Consider the following 22,080-nt stretch of genomic DNA (forward strand, 5'->3'; position numbering starts at 1 on the left):
AAACAGCGTGATATTGGCACAAAGATAAAAATATCAACTAATGGAATCAAATCTAGAATGTGGAGACAGACCACCAAATCCATGGGCAATTGACATTTTTTAAGGTACCCAAATCCACTAAACAGGGACAGAATAGTTTTTCAATAAATAGGCATGGAAGAATTGAATATCAACACCCAACAGAATAGAAGTGGACCCCTATCTTGAAACCTATACAAAAATTAATTCAAAATAAATTAAAGCCCTAAATGTAAGAGCCAGTTCCATTACACTTTTAGAAGTTAATGCAGGGAAACATCTTCAAGATCTAGTAATAGGAGTTAGCTTCTTAAACTTTATATAAAAAACACAAGCAGTGAGAAACAAAATAGACAAATGGGAGTTCCTTAAGACCAAGAGTGCCTCAAAGGACTTTGCCAAAAAGGTGAAGTTGCAGTCAATTCAATGACAGAAAATATTTGGAAACCACATATTTGACAAAGGCTCAATAGCTTGTGTACATAAAGAAATCCACAGCTCAACGACAAAAGAACAAACAACCCCACTCTAAAACGGACAGGGAATATGAATAAATGCTTCTCTGAAGAGCAAATATTTATGGCTAAAAAGCACATGAAGAAATGCTCATTTTCATTAGCAATAAGAGAAATGCAAATCAAGATGACAATGAGATATTACCTCACACCTATGAGAATGGTTGCTATTAAGCAAACAGAAAACGTCAAGTGTTGGAGTTATGTGGAGAAATTTGAACATTTATTCACTGGTAGTGGGAATGTACAATGCTGCGCTCATTGTGGAAAACATTTTGGCAATTCTTCAGAAAACTAAATATTAAGTTGCCCTATAACCAGCAATGCCAATACTCGGTATATACCCAGAAGAGCTGAAAGCAGTGACACGATCAAACATTTGCACACCAATGTTCATGAAAGAACTATTCACAGTTGCCAAGAGATGGAAACAGTGCAAGTGCCCATGAACAGAGGAGTGGATAAACAAAATATAGTATATACATACAATGGAGTATCATGCACTAGTAAGATGAAATGAGGTTCTAAAGCATATGAAAATGTGGATGAAACTTGAGGATATAATGCTGAGTGAACTAAGCTAGACACAAAAGGAGAGATATTGGCTGATTTAGGGCCAAGGTAAAGGTAATCTCTGAGGTTACATTACAGAATATAGCAGATATAGAATGTCATGGTTAGGGACAGGTGTCAACTTGGCCAAGTTGTGGTACCTGTTCATCTGATTGGGCAAGCGCTGGCCTTTCTGTTGCAATGAGGACATTTCATAGGAATAGGTCATGATCATGTCAGCTACATCCACAGCTGATTCCATTTATAATCAGCCAAAGGGGAGTGTCTTCTACAATTAGTGATGCTAAATGCAATCATGAGAAGCCTTTTAAGGAGGACTCAGAGGAGACAGGTTCCATTCCTGCTTTGGCTGGTGAGCCTCTCCTGTGGAGTTCATCCAGGCCATCCATTGGAGTCATTGGCTTCGCAGCCTGCCCTGTGGATTTTGTACTCTGCGTTCCTACGGTCACATGAGATACTTTCATAAATTTTATATTTGCAAGTGTTCCCTGTTGATTCTGTTTCTCTAGAGAACCCTAACTAATACATCTTGGTACCAGGAGTGGTTCTTAAGGAACAGAATCTTAAAAATGGGTTTTTATGAATGGTTTTCTACTCTGACTGGGCTCAGAGACACTAAGGACTCTGATTCCCGTAATCAGAATGACACTCCCAATCCATGGACTGAGTTGGCAAAGGAGATACTCAAAATATCATCATTCGATTCTCCTAATGCTTCGCTTGTACGAAGCCAGACTCTGGGGGATAATGTTTTTGACACCTTTACAAAGTTTTGTAGAATTAAGAGTTATAGAGATGTTGGTTGGTTGTTTTTAGATACACTGTCTACATTAAAGGGTGAAAGGGATGGGCTTAAGGCTTCAAACAAGAAGCTTAAGTGCCATCTGAAAGATGTAGAGGTTTCTATGAGTATCCTGAAGGAAAATTTTACTTCCTGTAGCCGTAGACTTGAGATCTCTGAAAATCAGACTCAGAATCTTATTGTTAGAGTAGCAACTTTACAACGTAAACTGAAATCTCAGTCTTGCATGATGTCTGCCATTAAAGTGAGGGCATTGGTTGGAAAGGAGTGGGACCCTGAAAAATGGGATGGTGACATATGAATTGATAATGATGTTGGGGGTGAGGTTGAAACCCTAGACCATGCTGAGCCTTCTTTAGATAACCCTGTAATAGTCTGCCCTGAGGACATAGCCGCCCCACCTGCAGCCTGCCTTGAGGAATTGGCCACCCAACCTCCTTCTGAAGGGATTAGCCCTAGAGTTATTAATCCTGTTTCACCAGATGAAACTGCAAATGAAAGCCCTGAAGCAAATGGCTTGGAAGATATTTCTAATTCTTTTCATGACCCACCCCCACCACCCCTCATTTCTTCTAGACCTATAACTAGACTAAAGTCCCAACAGGCCCCTAAAGGTGAGGTACAAAGTATCACACATGAGGAGGTACATTATACTCCAAAAGAACTGTGTGAGTTTTCCAATTTATATAGACAGAAATCAGGGGAATATGTGTGGCAATGGATTTTAAGAGTGTGGGATAATGGTGGGAGGAATATAAGGCTGGATCAGGCTGAATTTATTGATATGGGCCCACTAAGCAGAGATTCTGCATTCAATGTTATAGCTAGAGCAGTTAGAAAAGGTGTTAACAGCTTGTTTGGGTGGTTGGTTGAAACATGGATCAAAAGGTGGCCAACATTACCTGAGGTTGAAATGCCAGAACTGCCCTGGTATAATGTAGATGAGGGGATCCAGAGGCTTAGAGAGATTGGGATGTTAGAGTGGATTTATCATGGAAAGCCTGCTCTTACACCCCAGGAATGTCCAGAGGATGCACCTTTTACCAGAACAGTGAGAAATAAGTTTGTGAGACTAGCACCATCATCCCTCAAGAGCTCTGTGGTTGCACTTCTCTGTAGGTCAGATATTACTGTAGGAACTGCTGTCACTGAGCTGGAATCCTTAAACATAATGGGGATGACAGGATCCCGAGTTGGCAGAAGCCAGGTGGCAGCACTTAATCACCAAAGACAGGGTAGATGCTTGTCTATTATAATAGACAACAAACTCAAAGGAGGCATCAAAATTATATGACACGCAGAGATTTGGGGCATTGGCTAGTAAATCATGGGGTGCCTAGAAATACAATAGAAGGGCAGTCTACTAAATTGTTGTTGAAGCTGTATAAACAAAAGAGTTCTAGGTCAAGGGAGCAAAAGTCTAACCTGAATTACAAAAACACAGAGTCACGGCCCCTTAGCCAATTTCCAGACTTGAAACAGTTTACAGACCCTGAGCCCCTTGAACGAAGGGGAGGCCAGGTCCCTATGGGGGAGAAACCTGTTACACTGCCACAAATTTATACTGCTAACCTTCCTCTAAGTCTTCCCCAAGGAGACCGACGGCCTTTTACCAGGGTAACTGTGCATTGGGGAAAAGGAAATGATCAGATATTTCGGGGATTATTAGACACTGGTTCAGAAGTGACATTAATTCCAGGGGACCCAAAACATCACTCTGGACCACCAGTCAGAGTGGGGGCTTCTGGAGGCCAGGTGATCAATGGAGTTTTAGCTCAGGTCCATCTCACAGTGGGTCCAGTGGGCCCCCGGACCCATCCTGTAGTTATTTCCCCAGTTCCGGAATGTATAATTGGCATAGACATACTGAGCAACTGGCAGAATCCTCACATTGGTTCTCTAACTCGTGCAGTGAGGGCTATTATGGTGGGAAAGGCCAAGTGGAAGCCACTAGAACTGCCCCTACCAAGCAAAATAGTAAATCAAAAGCAATAGCGTATTCCTGGAGGGATTGCCGAGATTACTGCTACTCTTAAGGACTTGAAAAATGCAGCGGTGGTGATTCCCACCACATCCCCGTTCAACTCTCCTATTTGGCCTGTGCAGAAAACAGATGGGTCTTGGAGAATGACAGTGGATTATCGTAAACTCAACCAGGTGGTAACTCCAATTGCAGCTGCTGTTCCAGATGTAGTATCATTGCTTGAGCAAATCAATACATCCCCTGGTACCTGGTATGCAGCTATTGATCTGGCAAATGCTTTTTTCTCAATAGCTATTAGTAAGGACCACCAGAAACAGTTTGCTTTCAGCTGGCAAGGTCAGCAATATAATTTCACTGTCCTACCTCAGGGGTATATCAACTCTCCAGCCCTATGTCATAATCTTGTTCGCAGAGACCTTGATCGTTTCTCCCTCCCACAAGACATCACACTGGTCCATTATATTGATGATATCATGTTGATTGGACCTAGTGAGCAAGAAGTAGCAACTACTCTAGATTTACTGGTAAGGCATTTGCGTGTCAGAGGATGGGAGATAAATCCAACAGAAATACAGGGGCCTTCCACCTCAGTAAAATTTCTAGGTGTCCAGTGGTGTGGGGCATGTCGAGATATCCTTTCTAAGGTGAAGGATAAATTGCTGCATCTGGCCCCTCCCACAACCAAAAAAGAGGCACAACGCCTAGTTGGTCTTTTTGGATTTTGGTGACAACATATTCCTCATTTGGGTGTGCTATTCCAGCCCATTTATCGAGTGACCAGAAAAGCTGCTAACTTTGAGTGGGGACCTGAACAAGAGGAGGCTCTGCGACAGGTCCAGGCTGCTGTGCAAGCTGCTCTGCCACTTGGGCTGTATGATCCAGCGGATCATATGGTGCTGAAAGTGTCAGTGGCAAATAGAGATGCTGTCTGGAACCTTTGGCAGGCCCCTATAGGAGAATCACAATGCAGACCGTTAGGATTTTGGAGCAAAGCCTTACCATCTGCTGCAGATAACTACTTTCCTTTTGAGAAACAGCTTTTGGCCTGCTACTGGGCCTTAGTAGAGACTGAACACTTAACCATGGGCCACCAAGTTACCACGAGACCTGAGTTGCCTATCATGAGTTGGGTGTTGTCTGACCCACCAAGCCATAAAGTTGGGCGTGCACAGCAGCACTCTATTGTAAAGTGGAAATGGTTTATACGAGATAGAGCCAGAGCAGGTCCTGAAGGCACAAGTAAGTTACATGAAGAAGTGGCACAAATGCCCATGGTTTCCACTCCTGCTGCCACATTACCTTTTCTTTCCCAGACCAGAGCTATGGCCTCTTGGGGAGTTCCTTACAGTGAACTGACTGAGGAAGAGAAAACTCGGGCCTGGTTTACAGATGGTTCAGCACGATATGCAGGTACCACCCGAAAGTGAACAGCTGCAGCATTACAACCCCTTTCTGGGGTGTCCTTGAATGACAGTGGTGAGGGGAAATCCTCCCAGTGGGCAGAACTTCGAGCAGTGCACCTGTTTGTTCATTTTGCTTGGAAGGAAAACTGGCCAGAGGCGTGTTTGTATACTGACTCATGGGCTGTTGCTAATGGTTTGGCTGGATGGTCAGGGACTTGGAAAGACCACAATTGGAAAATTGGTGACAAAGAGGTGAGGGGAAGAAGTATGTGGATAGACCTTTCTGAGTGGGCTAAAAACATGAAGATATTTGTGTTCCATGTGAATGCACACCAGAGGATGACTTCAGCAGAGGAAGGTTTTAATAATCAAGTGGATAAGATGACCCGTTCTATGCATACCAGTCAGCCTCTTTCCCCAGCAACTCCTGCTATTGCCCAATGGGCTCATGAACAAAGTGGTCATGGTGGTAGGGATGGAGGTTATGCATGGGCTCAGCAACATGGACTTCCACTCACCAAGGCTGACCTGGCTACAGCCACTGCTGAGTGCCCAATCTGCCAGCAGCAGAGACCCACACTCAGCCCCCAATATGGCACCATTCCCCGAGGTGACCAGCCAGCTATGTGGTGGCAGGTTGATTACATTGGACCACTCCCTTCATGGAAGGGGCAGTGATTTGTTCTAACTGGAATAGACACATACTCTGGATATGGGTTTGCTTTCCCTGCACGCAATGCTTCTGCCAAAACTACCATCCGTGGGCTTACAGAATGCCTTATCCATCGTCATGGTATTCCACATAGCATTGCTTCGGATCAAGGAACACACTTCACAGCAAATGAAGTGCGGGAATGGGCACATGCTCACGGAATCCTCTGGTCTTACCATGTTCCCCATCATCCAGAAGCAGCTGGATTGATAGAACGGTGGAATGGCCTTTTGAAAACTCAATTACGGTGCCAACTAGGTGGCAAAAACTTGAAAGGCTGGGGTAATGTTCTTCAGGAAGCTGTGTATGCTCTGAATCAGCGTCTGCTGTATGGTGCTGTTTCTCCCATAGCCAGGATCCATGGGTCCAGGAACCAAGGGGTGGAAATGGGTGTGGTGCCACTCACTATTACTCCTAGTGATCCACTAAGAAAATTTTTGCTTCCTGTCCCTGCTACCCTGAGTTCTGGTGGTCTACAGGTTTTAGTTCCAAAACGGGGTGTGCTTTCTCCAGGAGAAACAACAGTGATACCACTGAACTGGAAGTTAAGATTGCCACCTGGCCACTTTGGGCTACTTATGCCTCTGGATCATCACACCAAGAAGGGGATTACATTATTGTCTGGGGTAATTGACTCTGACTATCAGAAGGAAGTAGGACTGCAACTACATAGTGGAGGTAAAGAAGAGTTTCCTTGGAATATAGGAGATCCCCTGGGGCGTCTATTAGTACTACCATGCCCTGTGATTAAAATCAATGGAAAACTGCAACAACACAATCCAGGCAGGACCACTAATGGTTCTGAGACTTCAGGAATGAAGGTTTGGGTCACCCCACCAGGCAAAGAACCACGGCCAGGTGAAGTGCTTGCTGAGGGGAAAGGGAACATGGAATGGGTAGTGGAAGAAGGTAGTGATAAATATGAACTTCGACCATGTTATCAGTTACAGAAACGAGGACTGTAATGCTGTTTTGTTTGTGTTATACTATTTAAGTTGTAAGATATCAAGTTTAAGAATGAATGTTGCCCAAGGATTTGCACCCTATTCTGAAGAGATTTAATGTGTTTCCAGTTATATGCAGGACAGTTGAGTATTGTCAGGTAAAAGAAAAAATGTGTACTTATTTGTTTTCATTTGGAAATTAAGTATGGTCTAAGGTGATATATATATAGGTGCCAAGTTGACAAGAGGTGGACTGTCATGGTTAGGGACAGATGTCAACTTGGCCAAGTTGTGGTACCTGTTTATCTGATTGGGCAAGCGCTGTCCTGTCTGTTGCAATGAGGACATTTCATAGGATTAGGTCATGATCATGTCAGCTACATCCACAGCTGATTCCATTTATAATCAGCCAAAGGGGAGTGTCTTCTGCAATTAGTGATGCTAAATGCAATCATGAGAAGCCTTTTAAGGAGGACTCAGAGGAGACAGGTTCCATTCCTGCTTTGGCTGGTGAGCCTCTCCTGTGGAGTTCATCCAGGCCATCCATTGGAGTCATTGGCTTCGCAGCCTGCCCTGTGGATTTTCGACTCTGCGTTCCTATGGTCACGTGAGACACTTTCATAAATTTTATATTTGCAAGTGTTCCCTGTTGATTCTGTTTCTCTAGAGAACCCTAACTAATACATAGAAGTACACAGAAGACAGGGAAAAGCTACCCAATGAGGTTGAACCTAAATGCAAGAGAATGGATAGAAGTGATGGTAACTAGTTAGTGGGGCAATCAGTAACTGTTGTATTGAAGGTGAATGTGATTGAAAGGGGATGCATAGTGCCATGTATCCCACTGATTAAATCTTCAAGTGTTGGAGATATGTGGAGAAATTTGAACCCATATTTTAATATATAGTACAGTATTGTGGAAAGCATTTTGGCAATTTTTCAGAAAACTAAATATTAAGTAATATATGAATCCCACTGATTAAATCTACAATTATAAATAAGTTGTCACCTGAACTATTTCAAAGGTTCAATATTGAACAAAGAATCAATAGTTGAGGGCCATGGGGGAAAAAGTAAAAATGTATGCTGTGGCCAGTTGTTAATAGGAAGACATCAAGAGTATCACAGCACTCAGCACTACTAGGGGAAACTAACTGCAGGACAGTTGGGGGGCCGACAAGTGGTAAGGGGTAGATTTGATGTAATAGTTGTTGATGCTGTTTGTCAGTTTTGTCATTATAAACCACTGAAAACTCTCCAAAATTGGGAATGCTGCTGATTGTACAACCAAATGAGGATACTGAGAGACATGGTTTGCTTATTTCGGACATTATCCACAATGTCCAATAAATGGAGGGAGCTGAATGGTATAATGATTGAGAAGCAGAATGGTGAATTGTGATACATTTATATGATGGAATATGGAAAATGTCCTTCCTGCAAAAAGGAAGGACGTCGGGAGGCATGCAACAAATTGAATAAACCTGGGGTAGAATGTGTTGTGCAAAATAAGTTAGAAACAAAACAACAAACATGCTAACGTGTCATTTAGAAATTACTTATAATAAAACTAAAGCCTAGACTGTAAGCCCTTATAGCAGCAACACTTGTAATTTTATTTGTAGATTCTGAGACACTGAGCTATATAAATTGGTATTTGCCTCGAATTTTGAGTAACTCTGTGATACCTAAGACCCAGAAATGGAGTGCTGCAGTTATGAAAGTTAGTATAGTAATATATAATAACAGTTAAAGTAACCAAATAGAGATCAGACCTCAATTAGAATTAAACACAAAGCCAATGTGACTGGGTCTAAGGTAAATCAGAATACAGGATTAAAGATGATAATGTATGTTCTGTAGACCTTTCACCTACTCTGTGAGAATAAAGGCAGAGAGGTTTATCATGTCTAGAACATAAATTTTCTGTAACACATGATCTAAATCAACCTGTCTGGGTAGCTCATTTAAACAACCCAAATTCCTGGAGTGTGAAATGGGAATGAGGTTTAACGTAATACCAGGATACATATCAGGCTGTGGTGGGCTGAATCACTATATTGATACTTTCTACCTTCCAGTGTTTTGTCGCAGCTGGAAGGAAAAATCTGAATAGGTGGAACAGTAGTCCATGACTAACTCTGGGTTCTCTTTTCTGTAGTTCCTCATTGAGGTGTGCTCTGGAAATTATTATTATTTTTTTCTTTCTTTGCTTTGTATATATGTTATATTTTACAGTATAAATTGCTACAAAAGCACATGGAAGTATGAAATATAGATCCTTTAAGAAAATTCCCCTTTTCAAGTGTACATTTTATAGTTATTTTAAGGAATTGAGATTTAAAAGTCTACTTAAAAGCAAAACTAAAGATAGAGATTTTAGAGGAGCAGAACTAGAATAAATAAAAATACAAAATTGGGGAAAAAGTTGTGTAGACCGATATAAATATTGAATATTTCTCATTTTACAGTGTTGTCAAAGCAAGCGTTGTGTTTCCATCAGCCAATAAGCTTTCTTTAATATACTATTTTCTCATATTTCGTTTTCAAATCTACAATCCTTAAAATGTGATTTATGCTTTTGCATTGGCTAGTAATATGTGTATTTATCTATACCCTCTATTCAATAAATGAATAATTTATATAAATATATAATTTAGTTTAGTCCCTTTTGCAATGAATTTTAATCTGTGACAACAATTCAATCAACAATCACTGAATGGTGAATATTGAAATGATTCTTATGAATAAACCACTCTGCTAGGTCCTAGTAAATAATAATAATCCCCAATATTGAAAAGAGTGATCATCTATTATTAAGATATCCTTGAGATGACAATAGTTAAGATGAACTTAAATAGCATGACATAGAACTAAATATTGCTAAAGTCATACATATGATACCAAGGTACAATAATGATTGATTGTTTATTCAATGAAAGTTCTGAGCTCAGAAACCTGAGAATTCACCTTTGTGTGGAGTGGTCTCAGAAGACTTCAAGGAGAATGAAGTCCTGGGCTAGGACTTGAAAAATGGCTAGACCTTAGCTGAGAAAGGAAATGATCAGAGAGATCACAAGAAACAAAAGGCAAAGAATAAAATACAGTTGGAAAGATGGTGCATAAAATGGCATATAGTGAGGGGGTGTGAGAGTCATTCTGAGATCGAATTCTTACCTGTTGTGAGCGAGACCCGGGTCCTAACTCTTTCACCCACATCTCCTGAAACAATAGATGGGTGAGCATAGGTCTAGGTTCTCCATTGCCATGCAGTGCTCCAGGGTTCCTTTCAACAGTCCCTGCTCCTTGGCAGCATGGCTTGTGGGTAACATCATCTATAAGGGCCAGATATGTTCTTATTCTTTTATTTACCTCCTGTGTTCCTTGCATTGATACATGAAGAACTGCTGGTTCAAGATGATGTCATCCTTCTCAGAATTATTTGCACTTCTTTGGGAAATTCTTGATGACCAAAAAGCTGTCTGGTGAAAGATGCAGATGGTCATTTCATTGTGTTCAGCACAGTGGTGGATGGATACAAGAGGGCTGGGGCAGGCATCCCTCATCCCTTAAGGAATGTCCAAAAGACAGACACCAAGGTGAGTGGTGAAGGACACAGACCCTGGAGCTAGCAGCCTGGGCTTAGATCCTGGCTACTGTTTGTTCTCCTGTCCAGGCTAACAAACAGGTTAGGAATATAAACCGCTGCACTGGGTTGTTAGGCTGGTCAAATAAAACACTATTTATCTAAGAGGCTTAAAATATTCCTCTGCACACAGCAAGTGTCATGTAAGTGGTGATGAAACCACGAACAAATGAAATATGTGGTCGTGTTCCATTAGTGTGGGTCCTACTCCTGCAGTGCCGTCCTTGATCAGGAGAGCATCCTGAGGTTCATCTTATCTACTTATTTTCGTCTCCTATAGCAGTTGTGACTCCAGTGTATGGTGGGAAAGAGTGCATTTGCTTCTCAACCCCCACAGCTCCTGTTCACCTCCTATGTTACTGTACAAAATAACTACATGCTAACTTTCCAAAGTCCTGTCTACCTTCTACTCTGCTGTAAGAAATCCACTGATTCATTAATTAGTCATTAATTTAATCTGTTTATATTGTAGTAAAATATGCCTATAATAATATTTACCATTTTAACCATTTTCCAAGGGTACAATTCGGTGGCATTTAGTGTATTCACAATGTTGTGTTAACATCACCACTACCTGGTACCCAATCATTTCCATATCCCTGAAAACAAATCCAGTATCCACGTGTCTTAGTTTGCCAGAGCTTCTATGAGAAATACGACACCATGGGTTGGCTTAAACAACAGCATTGTTGTCTCATGTTTTTGAAGGCTAGAAGTCCAAAATCCAGGCATTAGCAGGGCGGTGCTTTCTCTCTAGTATCTGTAGCCTCTGGTGCTGGCTTGCCACAATCCTTGTGGTTCCTTGATTTGTGTTTCTGGTTCCTGTCCCATGGTGGTCTCTCTCCCTGATGTGTCTGCTCTCCTGGTTCACTGACTCCCAGGTTCTGTATGACAGCTCCACTCATACAAATTAAGGCCCATTCTGACTCAGTTTGTTTATACCTAAAGAAGACCTTAGCAGATCCTACGCACAAATGGGCCCACACTTTGATTGATAATGTCTTTACAAGTTCCTATTTACAAATGGGTTCATACCCATATGGAGGCAAAATAAGATTAAGAAAATGTCTTTTGTTGGGATATATAATTCAGTCTACCACACCATGTTTTAAAACATGAATCTAATCATAATATTTTACTGCTATGTTTTCTGGGGCATATTGACAGCCTCCAAACTCCTTGCCTATCATACAGCTGAGGACATAACTCCCGTTCTCAGCTGTTCCCACGTGGCCTCTGCTAGACCACACAGAACTGGCATCAAAAGATGCATCCATACTTCCACATCTTCTTGCATCACACTGAGTATGCATTTTTAGGCTCCCATGTTTTATTCATTTTTTCCCTATGGAGTAAAACAATTTTTGTCTCCTCTAATAAAACTCCATTTACTCTTTCATGACAAACCACTCATATTTCTATCTATAAAGAGTTTTCTAACACTTCCCTCCCTCAAGAATACCTAATTCTTATCCCCATGATGCCCCTGTGCTGGATGTCCTGTTGCATCTTAATTATATATTTTAATTATATCTTTTTAATTGTATCTATTTTATACATCAGAATACTTTGTGTGTAATCCATGTCTGAGTCTATGTTAGTGCTATAGAATATTCATGAGATTAATGGATTTATGAAGTTTTCAATGTATTTCTATGTACGCAAACTGAATTTTCATTGTAGAATATAAATGAATATACAAATTCTGGAAAACTGTATTTTAAGTTGGATTTGACATTCCCTTCATTAGCTCTCTGTTTGCTGATTTCTCCAAACACCTATTTCTATATATATTCATTCTAGCAATAGTGCTCATTCTTTATTTTCAATGATCCCTCTCAGAGTCCAAAAGTGTTCTTTTTGTACTCATTTTTCCAGCAGAAAAATCTAACAATTTTAAGGAATTTAGCGTTTGGTTCCATTAAAGTAGCCTCATAGCTGTGTGTTAGTTCCCAAACTTTCCATGGACAATCTCTCTGCCTCCTTGTTGTGTTCAATATTGTAATCGGGGTTATCAGGGGAAAACACCCTTTCTCTTCTTTGAGTTGAGACAGATGTTGTTTATGATTGATATTCCATTATACTCCTAGGAAATAATGGTGAAATAATGTACTGTATATTGAAAAGCTGGAAACTTGTTTTCAGTTATTTTATAGTTGACTTTGGCATTATCTTATCTTCTTTTCTCCCTCCCACCTCATCAGGCCTGTACCTTGACCCTCTACCAAGGTCACTGTAAGCATAAGTGGTTTTCTATGTGAAAACATGGAGAAATTGCAATCTATATTAAAGAAAATCTGATTTGCTTATGCTGAAACATTTTTTCCCCTCTACATGTGTTCATTTGAGTTATCCTCTAGTATAGATCAGTATTCAATGAGAAACTGCTGTGCATCATACTCATAGATGAGGGAAAATATTATCTTTATTCTTGCAAATGCCTCTGTTTTTCCTAAAAAGACAGCATAATCTTTGCAAAGCTATTGCAGAAAGTCAAAAGATATGTATCTTCCTGTGGGAAAACACAGTTTAAAGAAACTGTGGGGCATTCTTTTAAAGAAGCGAACACAACATATGGGGCATACTTTTAGAGAAACAAACTCCTTGCAATACCCAAGGAAATTTACATTCCAAGAGAAAGCCTACTATTATTTGCCTCGGATATTATGTTCCTTAATATAAATATATATACTCCCATTAAATTAAGACAGGCTAAATAATTATTAAATGAAATTTTTGCTTCCAAACTACTCGTTGTTCCTATAGATTGTCAGTGTGGAATATTTATTCTTATCTGTGTAAATATTATAACACTAACATGTTTTCAGAGTGATAAGGTTCTTAAATTCTTTTATTGATTATTAAGGTGCTGGTTCAAGGCTATGTACAATTTCAAAAGACTTCATAACCTACTTTCACGTTTCCAAAAATGTGAAACAGCATCAGGTTAAGGGTCTAAAATCATCTTTATTCACAGAAAATTCTTAATCCAGACTCTTGCTAACCAAGTGTTTTAACTTAGGTTATTCACTTCACTTGCTTATCCTTGTCCCCTCAGCTGTACAAAGTGCATGTGTGTGTGTGTGTGTGTGTGTGTGTGTGTGTGTGAGTGAGTGTGCACTGGTAACTAGGAATGATGAAATAATGGAGGTTAACACAGATGTTAAGTATACATTTTTCAGCTTAAAATTCCATGATTGGTCCAGATAGTAAATTATTATTGCTTCGAGCTAGGATGATCAGAAATTGGAAGTATTAGGTTTCTTTTCAGAGTGAGGAAAAGTTCTCAACTTGATTATGATGCTGGTTGTACAACTCTGGGAATGTACTAAAAAAAAAAAAGAATTATATAGTTTAGACAGGTGAGTTGTAGAATACGTGAATTTTATCTCAATAAAGCTCTTACCAAACATAGTGTATGAGATAAATCCTTAATATTCCAATCTTTACCTGAAATTCCTGACATAATTTCCATTTTCTGGTAGGTCTACTTTATTTGAAATGCTTATCCTTTTTCTTTGTACCTACATTAACTATTAAATTTAATATTGATCAAAGTACATTTCCCCCTGCTCTCAGATGTCTGCCTATTATGTTTTGCTGCAATTTGGCCATAAAATTATAACCTATGAACTAAGTATACTTTTCTTCTCTGTTTTTTTCTCTTTCCTTTTTCTGTCTTTCATTTTATTTCACTTTATTTTTTAACCTGAAGACAAAGACAGGGATTTGCTTGCTGCAGGATGGTAATCAGGAGCCTTTCAAAGTGCGGCTGCATCTGGCTAAAGACATTCTGATGACCCAGGAGCAGGATGTGATATGTGTGTCTGGTGAGCCTTTCTATTCTGGTGTAAGTAGCTCTTCCTTCTGTTGAAGCAGTTTGTTTGGTGGTTCATTGTTTTCATAGAAATTTTTAGTCATAGAAATTTCTTAATACATTTATTTTATTTTATTATTTTATTTTTACTATTAAAGCCTAGTTAATTGTGCCGCATGTGTTTTTTTGTTTACATGTTTTAAGTAAGCAGTGTCCCTTTATAAATACCCACCCTGGGTGAACAACTCTGCAGGACCAGCTCCAGCAGGGTGTCTTATTGGCTCCTACTTGCTCTCCTGGTTCTGGAATGGCCCTTATATTTTCTGATCAGGAGAGATGATTTAAAGCAGCTGAGTGCACTCCACATCTTTCCACAGAGGATGGAAAGAGGACTGTGCCTCACCATCTCCCAAGCTCCCTGCTCTACTATTGAATCTCAGTGGACGTTGGAGGTGCAACAAGGGGAAGCTTCACTTTTCTCAACTGCAGTGAAGTGGGAGGCTTTGGGGAGTGGCCATTGGACAAGGCCTCCCACCTGGGAATGTGCATAAACAGCTCTCCTCACACTCTTAGATGGACTCATGTCTAAGTGCTCTAGCAAATTTCAGCCTGCGCTGTAATCAGATGACCTATTATGCCTCTGCTAATCCAACCTCAGAAACTGCTGAGTGGTTTACTTTCCAATGCAAAGCATACATGTGGAAGATATCCATCAGTGAGATTAGACTGTATTAGATACAATATTTGTGTCATAAATCCGTACAAATTATATAACAATATTAAAGACATCACTTTACCAGTATGGCCAGACGAACATGAGAAAAAGGTATCAAACGGTCATTTCCCTGGGTTCACCAGATATCTGCAGCTATTTAGTTGAAGATTTAATTTGCAGCTTATTATTAGATTTACTTCAGAGTGTTTTATTGGTGCGTAATAATGCTGAACCTGAGGCTTCACAGCACATCTCACTGACCACTGTGGGAGCTGCAAAAGGTCTTAAATCAATAGACCTTGGCTAACTAAAGATAATGGACATTTAAACAAGAAGACTGTTAACTATTCTTTGTCACAGACAATTTAAACCCATCCTGAGTCATGGGTTTGGTTGTCAAAGCTGATTAAACAGTTTCCATGGGCTTGCCCTTTATTCCTTTTTGTTAATAAAAGAATAGTGATACATTTATTTCTTCTTTCCTTTGTTCCACACAGACATGATTTCAGTGAATAACTATGATTCATATAACTCTCTGGGATAAAAAAATTTGTCAATGGCCTAGATCAGCAAAATATTATCATGCGTGAATGTCAATATTTCAACATTGAAGTAACATCGCAGGTTTTAACTGTTGCAGTTTAAGTTACCAATGCACGTAGACCTTATCGCTCTTTCAAAGGAAAACGCTGTTGTAAGTAAAGCTCAGAATGCCAGTGAGATCTCAGACAAAATTAGGAAATACAGTCTTATGACAACAATACAGAAATGCAAAAAAATGCCTTTGACGAGATGTAATACCCATTTATAGGAAACACTTTCAACAAAATATGGATATAAGAGACTTTCCTTAACTTGACAAAGAACTGCTAAGGAGCACCTACAATAAACATCATAGTTAACACTGAGCTTTCCTGTGAGATTGAAAGCAAGGCACAAATAACCACTTGCCCCAATTCTACTCAACATCAGCTCATATTCTAGCTGGTGCAATAAGTCAAGAAACGGACAAAGTAACATAAATAACAATTAGAGTAAAAGGGGTAAAACTGCCTTTATTTGTACATGACATGATAGAAAATCCTAAGGAATCTACATCCCACCCCCCACCCCCAATTAAAAACACACAACACATAGAATAGCTCAAATTTAACAAGATTGCTGGAAATAAGGGCAATATCCAAAATTAATTCTATTTCTATAACTGGAAAAGAGCATTTGGAAATTAAATAAAACTCTCATTCACAAGCCATAGAAAATATAATATGCTTAGAAATAAAATGAACAAAAAACATTCAAGGTCTCTACCCTGAAAAACTACAGAAATTGTGATGAAGGGAATTAAATATATATAAATAAGTAAATGGAGAAATGCATCATGATCATAATTTGAAGACTCAATATCGATAAGTTGTCACTTAGGCCCAAATTCACAATATAATACCAATCAAATCAAAGAACGTTTTTGTCAATATGGCCAATTCAGTTATACAATGGACATGGAAAAAAAAAAGAAGACCTAGAATAGCCAAAAGAATCTGGAATAAGTAGAGCAAAGTTAGAGTTCAGCCTCTATACAATTCTCAGCCTTTATAAGAAAACGACAATAATAAATGCACTATGTAATGATATCCATGTAGGCACATGGAACCGTGGAAACTTTCTCTTTGGACAGTCCAGAAATAGGCCCACACCCACATGGTCAATATATTCTTGACAAAGGTGGCAAATCAATTCATAGAGGAAGAAAAATCTTTCCAACAAATGGCTCTGGAACAACTAAGCAAATGTATACAAAAGAAAAATAACACCTGCTTCCTACTTCATATTATTCAAAAAATTTTTTTGGGGATTGAAACTACAAATAAAAGTACTAATGAAAAGGAGAATAAAAGTGAGCTTCAACACAATAATTAATGTTATTATTATTAATATTATTATTATTTTGCTTTTCACAAACTTGTAACACTATTAAGAAAATGAAGAAGTGAATTGCAAATGAGAAGAAAATGCTTGCTATATATTTATGAGACAGCACTTGTATCTAGAGATATATCAAGAACTACCACAAATCAAGTAAAAGGACAAACAACCCAATTTTTACAAAAAGGACAAAAGAATTGAAAATATAATTCACAAAATAAGATATGCAAATGGCTAAGAAGTGCATGAAAAGACGCCCTAATCCATCCATCATCAGATAAGTGTGGACCAGAAAAAAATCTATTACAGAAAGATACAACTTTATACCCACTATACCCACTAGAATGAAATGACCAAAAAAAAAGAGAGAGACTATTGATGAGGATGTGGTTCTGAATTCTCATGCATTATTGTCTGAACAGGTCAAATTCTTTGGCAAACTACTTGATAGTTTCTTATAAAGTGAAACATAAATCTATTCTATAAATCAGTAATCCTAGATCTTGGGATTTACATGAAAGAAATGGAAATATATGTTCACAGAACAAACGTATAAGAATATTCAGTCAAAACCAAGTTGTGAATAAATAATTGAACAATGATATATTCACAAAGTTTAATTCTACTAGGCAGAAAAAGAATGGACTTCACTTATATATTGAGCAACATAGATGAATTTCAAAAAACATCATATTGTGCAAGAGATACCAGACATAACAGTACATAAACATGATTCCATGTATATGAAGTTTAAGAAAGAAGAAAACCAATCGGTGCTGGAAATCAGAACAATGGTCATCTGTAGTGGTGGGAAGTAGAGATTGTCTGGGGAGACCACATAAGGGAATTTTCCATGAATGTTGTGTTTCGATTGGGGTAGAGGTTATACAGGTATGTGCATGTGCCCAAACTGATCAGACTGAATGCTTCAGCTTTAAGCATTCTATTGTGTATAAATACAATGAATTTATATTTAATTATGAAATTGCAAAAAGAAATTTGGAAAATTGGAAAAGGAAGCAACCCATGTTATGATCTCAGAGCGGAGCTCCCAATGCTCGTGCGTTCGTTCCCTCTCTTCCTTACAGAACTCTTTCCCTGCACCCTTCTTCAGGGGAGCAGGGAAGGACACTGTTTACAGGACGCAAAGTGCTTCCTGTCCTACAGCATTGCTTGGCTATGTCTTCCCAATGGTGAGGTGTCTGCTGTCCCTTGGGCTCCTGCTGACCGAGGGTGTCAGCTCTGCCTGGCACGTGTCCTGGCACTGAGCTTGCCCCAGCTGTTCTGGTAGGCAGGCACCCACAGCCTCACCCTCAGTCCTTCTGCGTTATGCTACTGACCTGGTGGTCTTGACCCCAGAGGCAGTTACCAGTCCTCTACCCCTTTATATGGAAAAGAACTGTGGAAAGACGGTAGACCCTGCCTCCTTTTCAGTATCTGTTTTCTTACTAGACAAATGACACTGGCCAGGAAAGCAACTGGTAGCACCTGCTCCTTGGATAATGTTTTCCCTCAGTCAGTCCCCAGCACTCAAAGGCCCTATTCCATTCCCGGAAAGCAGTTGGGGCTATTAAATTGGTTTTCCCCCTCTCTGCTCCTTTCTAGGCACCAGCTGGGCCCAGAATGGTGTTCACCCCCAAACAAATGAACACTTGTCCTACCCTCTAGTACACAGCAACACGGCAGAGCCCCCTCTCCAGGCCACCCCACCTCCTTTTACCAGAGGGTGGAGAGGAGGGAGGCAGACCCCTGTTTCTGCCATCATGGTGACTTCTGAACTATAGCACCTCCTCACCCTCACTGATCAATGCTTTCTGTGGCCACGGGAGTGTCCCTAACCAAGAGACGTTACACCAATGCGCTCAAGAGTGGCTGAGTAATACTCCACCTTCTTCATTCCTGGTTTGAAGACAACAGAAGCCAGTGTGGAAACACGGGCGGTCAGCCCGGAGACACGGCGGTCAACATGGGGACCCCATGGGTCAATGTGGAAACATCAAGGGTCAGTGTGGAAACCCCAGAAGTCAGCATTCTGGGAGTTTGTGACAGAGTAGAGGCCCTTCCTGGAGGAATTAGGATGAGGTGGAGGGAAGGCTGTCTGGCTTATATGCACATCTGACACATTTAATACAGTTTTACATAGAAATTACTGTAAAATATTGATCATCTGCAAACTTTTACAAACATCCCCACTTACCAGAGACAGCTGGAACAGCAATGAATCCATAATACAACATTTATTCATGGCGACACCCACTGGCAGTCAGCTGAATTTTCACCCCCATGGCTCCCATTCATTCCTCTTCAGGCACAGCCCATGGGTTGTTAGAGAAGGTACGGCTGAGGTGCTCATAGCGAGCTCATATCCCATAAGGCCTGTTCCCACTGCGATCACTTAAAAACAGTACCAGCAAGCTGACAGCAGCCATCCAAGGCCTTGTAGATGCAGGTAATGCAGTGGTGAGACTAGAATGAGCAGTCCTTGGCTATGTTCAAGCTTCAAATGCACAGAAAGCAAGCATTTAGCCCCTGCCACCCTCCTGTGTGAGTGTCCACTCTAAGTCAGAAAGCCAAGCTTGTCTGGCTATGCTACACCCTTCCCTGCTACACTGCAGGACACATGTAGCTTGTGCTAGTTTTGAATATTGACAAAATATTTTTAGAAGTCCATTGGGGCTAAAAATCAATACGACACAGCTATACTTTTCATTGCAGTGGATAGCAGTTTCAAAGGACTTGCCAGTAAAAAATAAGAAAATCATAGAGATTAAATCCCCACTATGGCAAAGCTACCAGATATATAGTTTGAATAGAAGCAGTACCTCAGCAGAGTTTCAACTGGCATTGTTAGAATTCAGAATAAACAAAATAAAACAAATTCCTTCAGTTTTCCCTGCAGGAGAAAATGTGGTCTTGGCAATCCCTCTAGTGAAACCATAATTCCCAGATGGTGACATGAGAGAAGATAATATCTACTTTAAATCTTGGAGTTAGTCTTGACTCCCACATGGAATGTGACATAGTGTGGGACAGTGGGAGTCTTTGAGGTCTGTTATCTGTGGGAAATTTGATCAGGAAAGAGATTGTAGCCTGACTAGACCTTGTAATTATTTGGTGATAGATTCTCATCGTGTAATCCGGGAAGGAGAGTGTATATAGCTTTAGATATGAGATATTTTGCTTTTTTTTTCCTTTTTATCTTCCCCATATCAAAGTTATTCATTTAAATCCATCAACCTAGAGATAAGAAGTAACACACATGCACACACATATTACTTATGTGTTTTGTTTTAAAAGTTGCCTCATATGTCAATAATTACTGGTTAGTCTATGCTTTAAAATATGAACATTTATGCCTAAACACATTTGATTTTTCCAAATTAGGTTTGGAAGAACAAGAGTTCATTGATAAGTAAAATGTATAAAGAAGCTGCCGGTTTAATCCTGACCTTATTTACATTTGATTTTATTTTTATGAACAAGGCAACCAGGAATATTTTACATTTTACTTTCATTCCTCAGCCTGCTCTTTCTGGTGATGCAGCCATTGCAAATGGACTGCAAATGCAATTAGGAAAGAGGAGGGAAGACAAAGGATAGGAATGTTCTTTAAAATAAAAATATAATTATAGGTAGGCACTTACTACTTAGATTTGTTGTGATAATAAAAGGCCATTCAAAGTTTGACCCATAAAAAATGAGTGTCTTTGTTATGATGTTTACAAAAATTCCCAAGTTTATAGGCAGTTCTTGGTGACTTCTCTGTTGTTCCTTCAGTGATATTCATTTGTTGAAACAGTCAACCATCATCACTAGAGTTGCTGTTGTTCCTAAGCCTTCTAGGGTTTCAAATGCTGCCCCTAAGGCTGCCCTGGAAAATAAGCTCATGGCTCCAGGGGCAGCACTGCCCCTATGTCTCGCCAGGATGGAGCGTTGGCCACTGTGGGAGGCTCCAGTGGAGGCAGCAGGTCTGGTTAACCACAGGAACAGCCTTGGATTGAGTCAAGCAGAGCAGAGATTTTGCTGTTTAGCTGGAGAGGCTTGCAAAGGAAAGGAAATATAACATTTATCAGAAAGCAATAATGTCACTGACGGAAGAACGCTTTAGAAACGAAACTAAGGTTTCTCCTGAAATGCATCTGTGAAGTACAGGAGGAAAATTCACTTGGTATTAAGGATAATATGAAAGTTTAACTAACACATTTTGTTAAATGCAGAATTTTTAAAGGGGTTTGTCTTTTGTGCACTATCAGAGTCATTTTATCTTTAAGACAATTGTAACTTGAGATTTTCTTCTTACATGTAAAGTCAATTTAGATAAGACTTTAATAATTCATTTTAGGATAAAAATATAGTTTATTTGATTACTTTAGCAGCTCATTGCATTTACTCAAAGGCAATACAAAACATCCAAATGATGAGAAAATACACAATTTTGGTCAAATGCATAGTTACTGAAAGATAATTATGTGAGAACAATAATAAAAACATTTTCCTAACTACGTAAGTCAAATAATTGAACAAATAGAATAATATGTTATCAGCACAATATGCTTTGAATTTGCCTTCTAATTCATAAATGCTATTATGATTTTCATATATTGGCCACATACATGATAGGTAATGCCTCATTAACAGCTATCGTTCATCAGTCCAGGTTTTTAATTTATTTAGTTTGAAATGTGGCTTCACTCCCACCTTGGAACAGACTACAGTAAAAAAAAAAAAAGCTTTCCTGGGCCTGTCTCTGACATGGCATCCCTCTCATTTTGTTTCTGCATTTCCAAATAGCCCATATAAGAAAATAATCTTTTCTTTCATTAATTATGATTCCAATTTGTACGGGGGGAGGTAGTCTTTTGCATCGTTGCTTAATCTATACATATCTACGAAAGTACTTCAAGAAAAGAATGCATTGCCATATCTTTTCCCTGGTTACCTTCTAACAGTGATCTCACTTGCTAACTGAATGTGCCACCATATAAGCATGTTCTTTGGAATTCTCCTGGTTCCGGGGCAAGGTATTTC

The 22,080-nt window shown here is 39.6% G+C and overlaps 1 protein-coding gene across 1 annotated transcript in view; it reads left to right on the top strand.

Annotated features, from left to right (window-relative positions):
• Positions 1 to 22,080, top strand: part of SNTG1 (syntrophin gamma 1) — a 339,457-nt gene that overhangs the window by 3,616 nt on the left and 313,761 nt on the right. Inside the window, exon 2 of the mRNA XM_077163302.1 lies at positions 14,313 to 14,447. Coding sequence (XP_077019417.1) covers positions 14,313 to 14,447 — 135 coding nt within the window. The remainder of the gene's footprint in view (positions 1 to 14,312; positions 14,448 to 22,080) is intronic.

The sequence above is a fragment of the Tamandua tetradactyla genome, chromosome 6, assembly GCF_023851605.1.
Source record: "Tamandua tetradactyla isolate mTamTet1 chromosome 6, mTamTet1.pri, whole genome shotgun sequence".
NCBI lineage: Eukaryota > Metazoa > Chordata > Mammalia > Pilosa > Myrmecophagidae > Tamandua > Tamandua tetradactyla.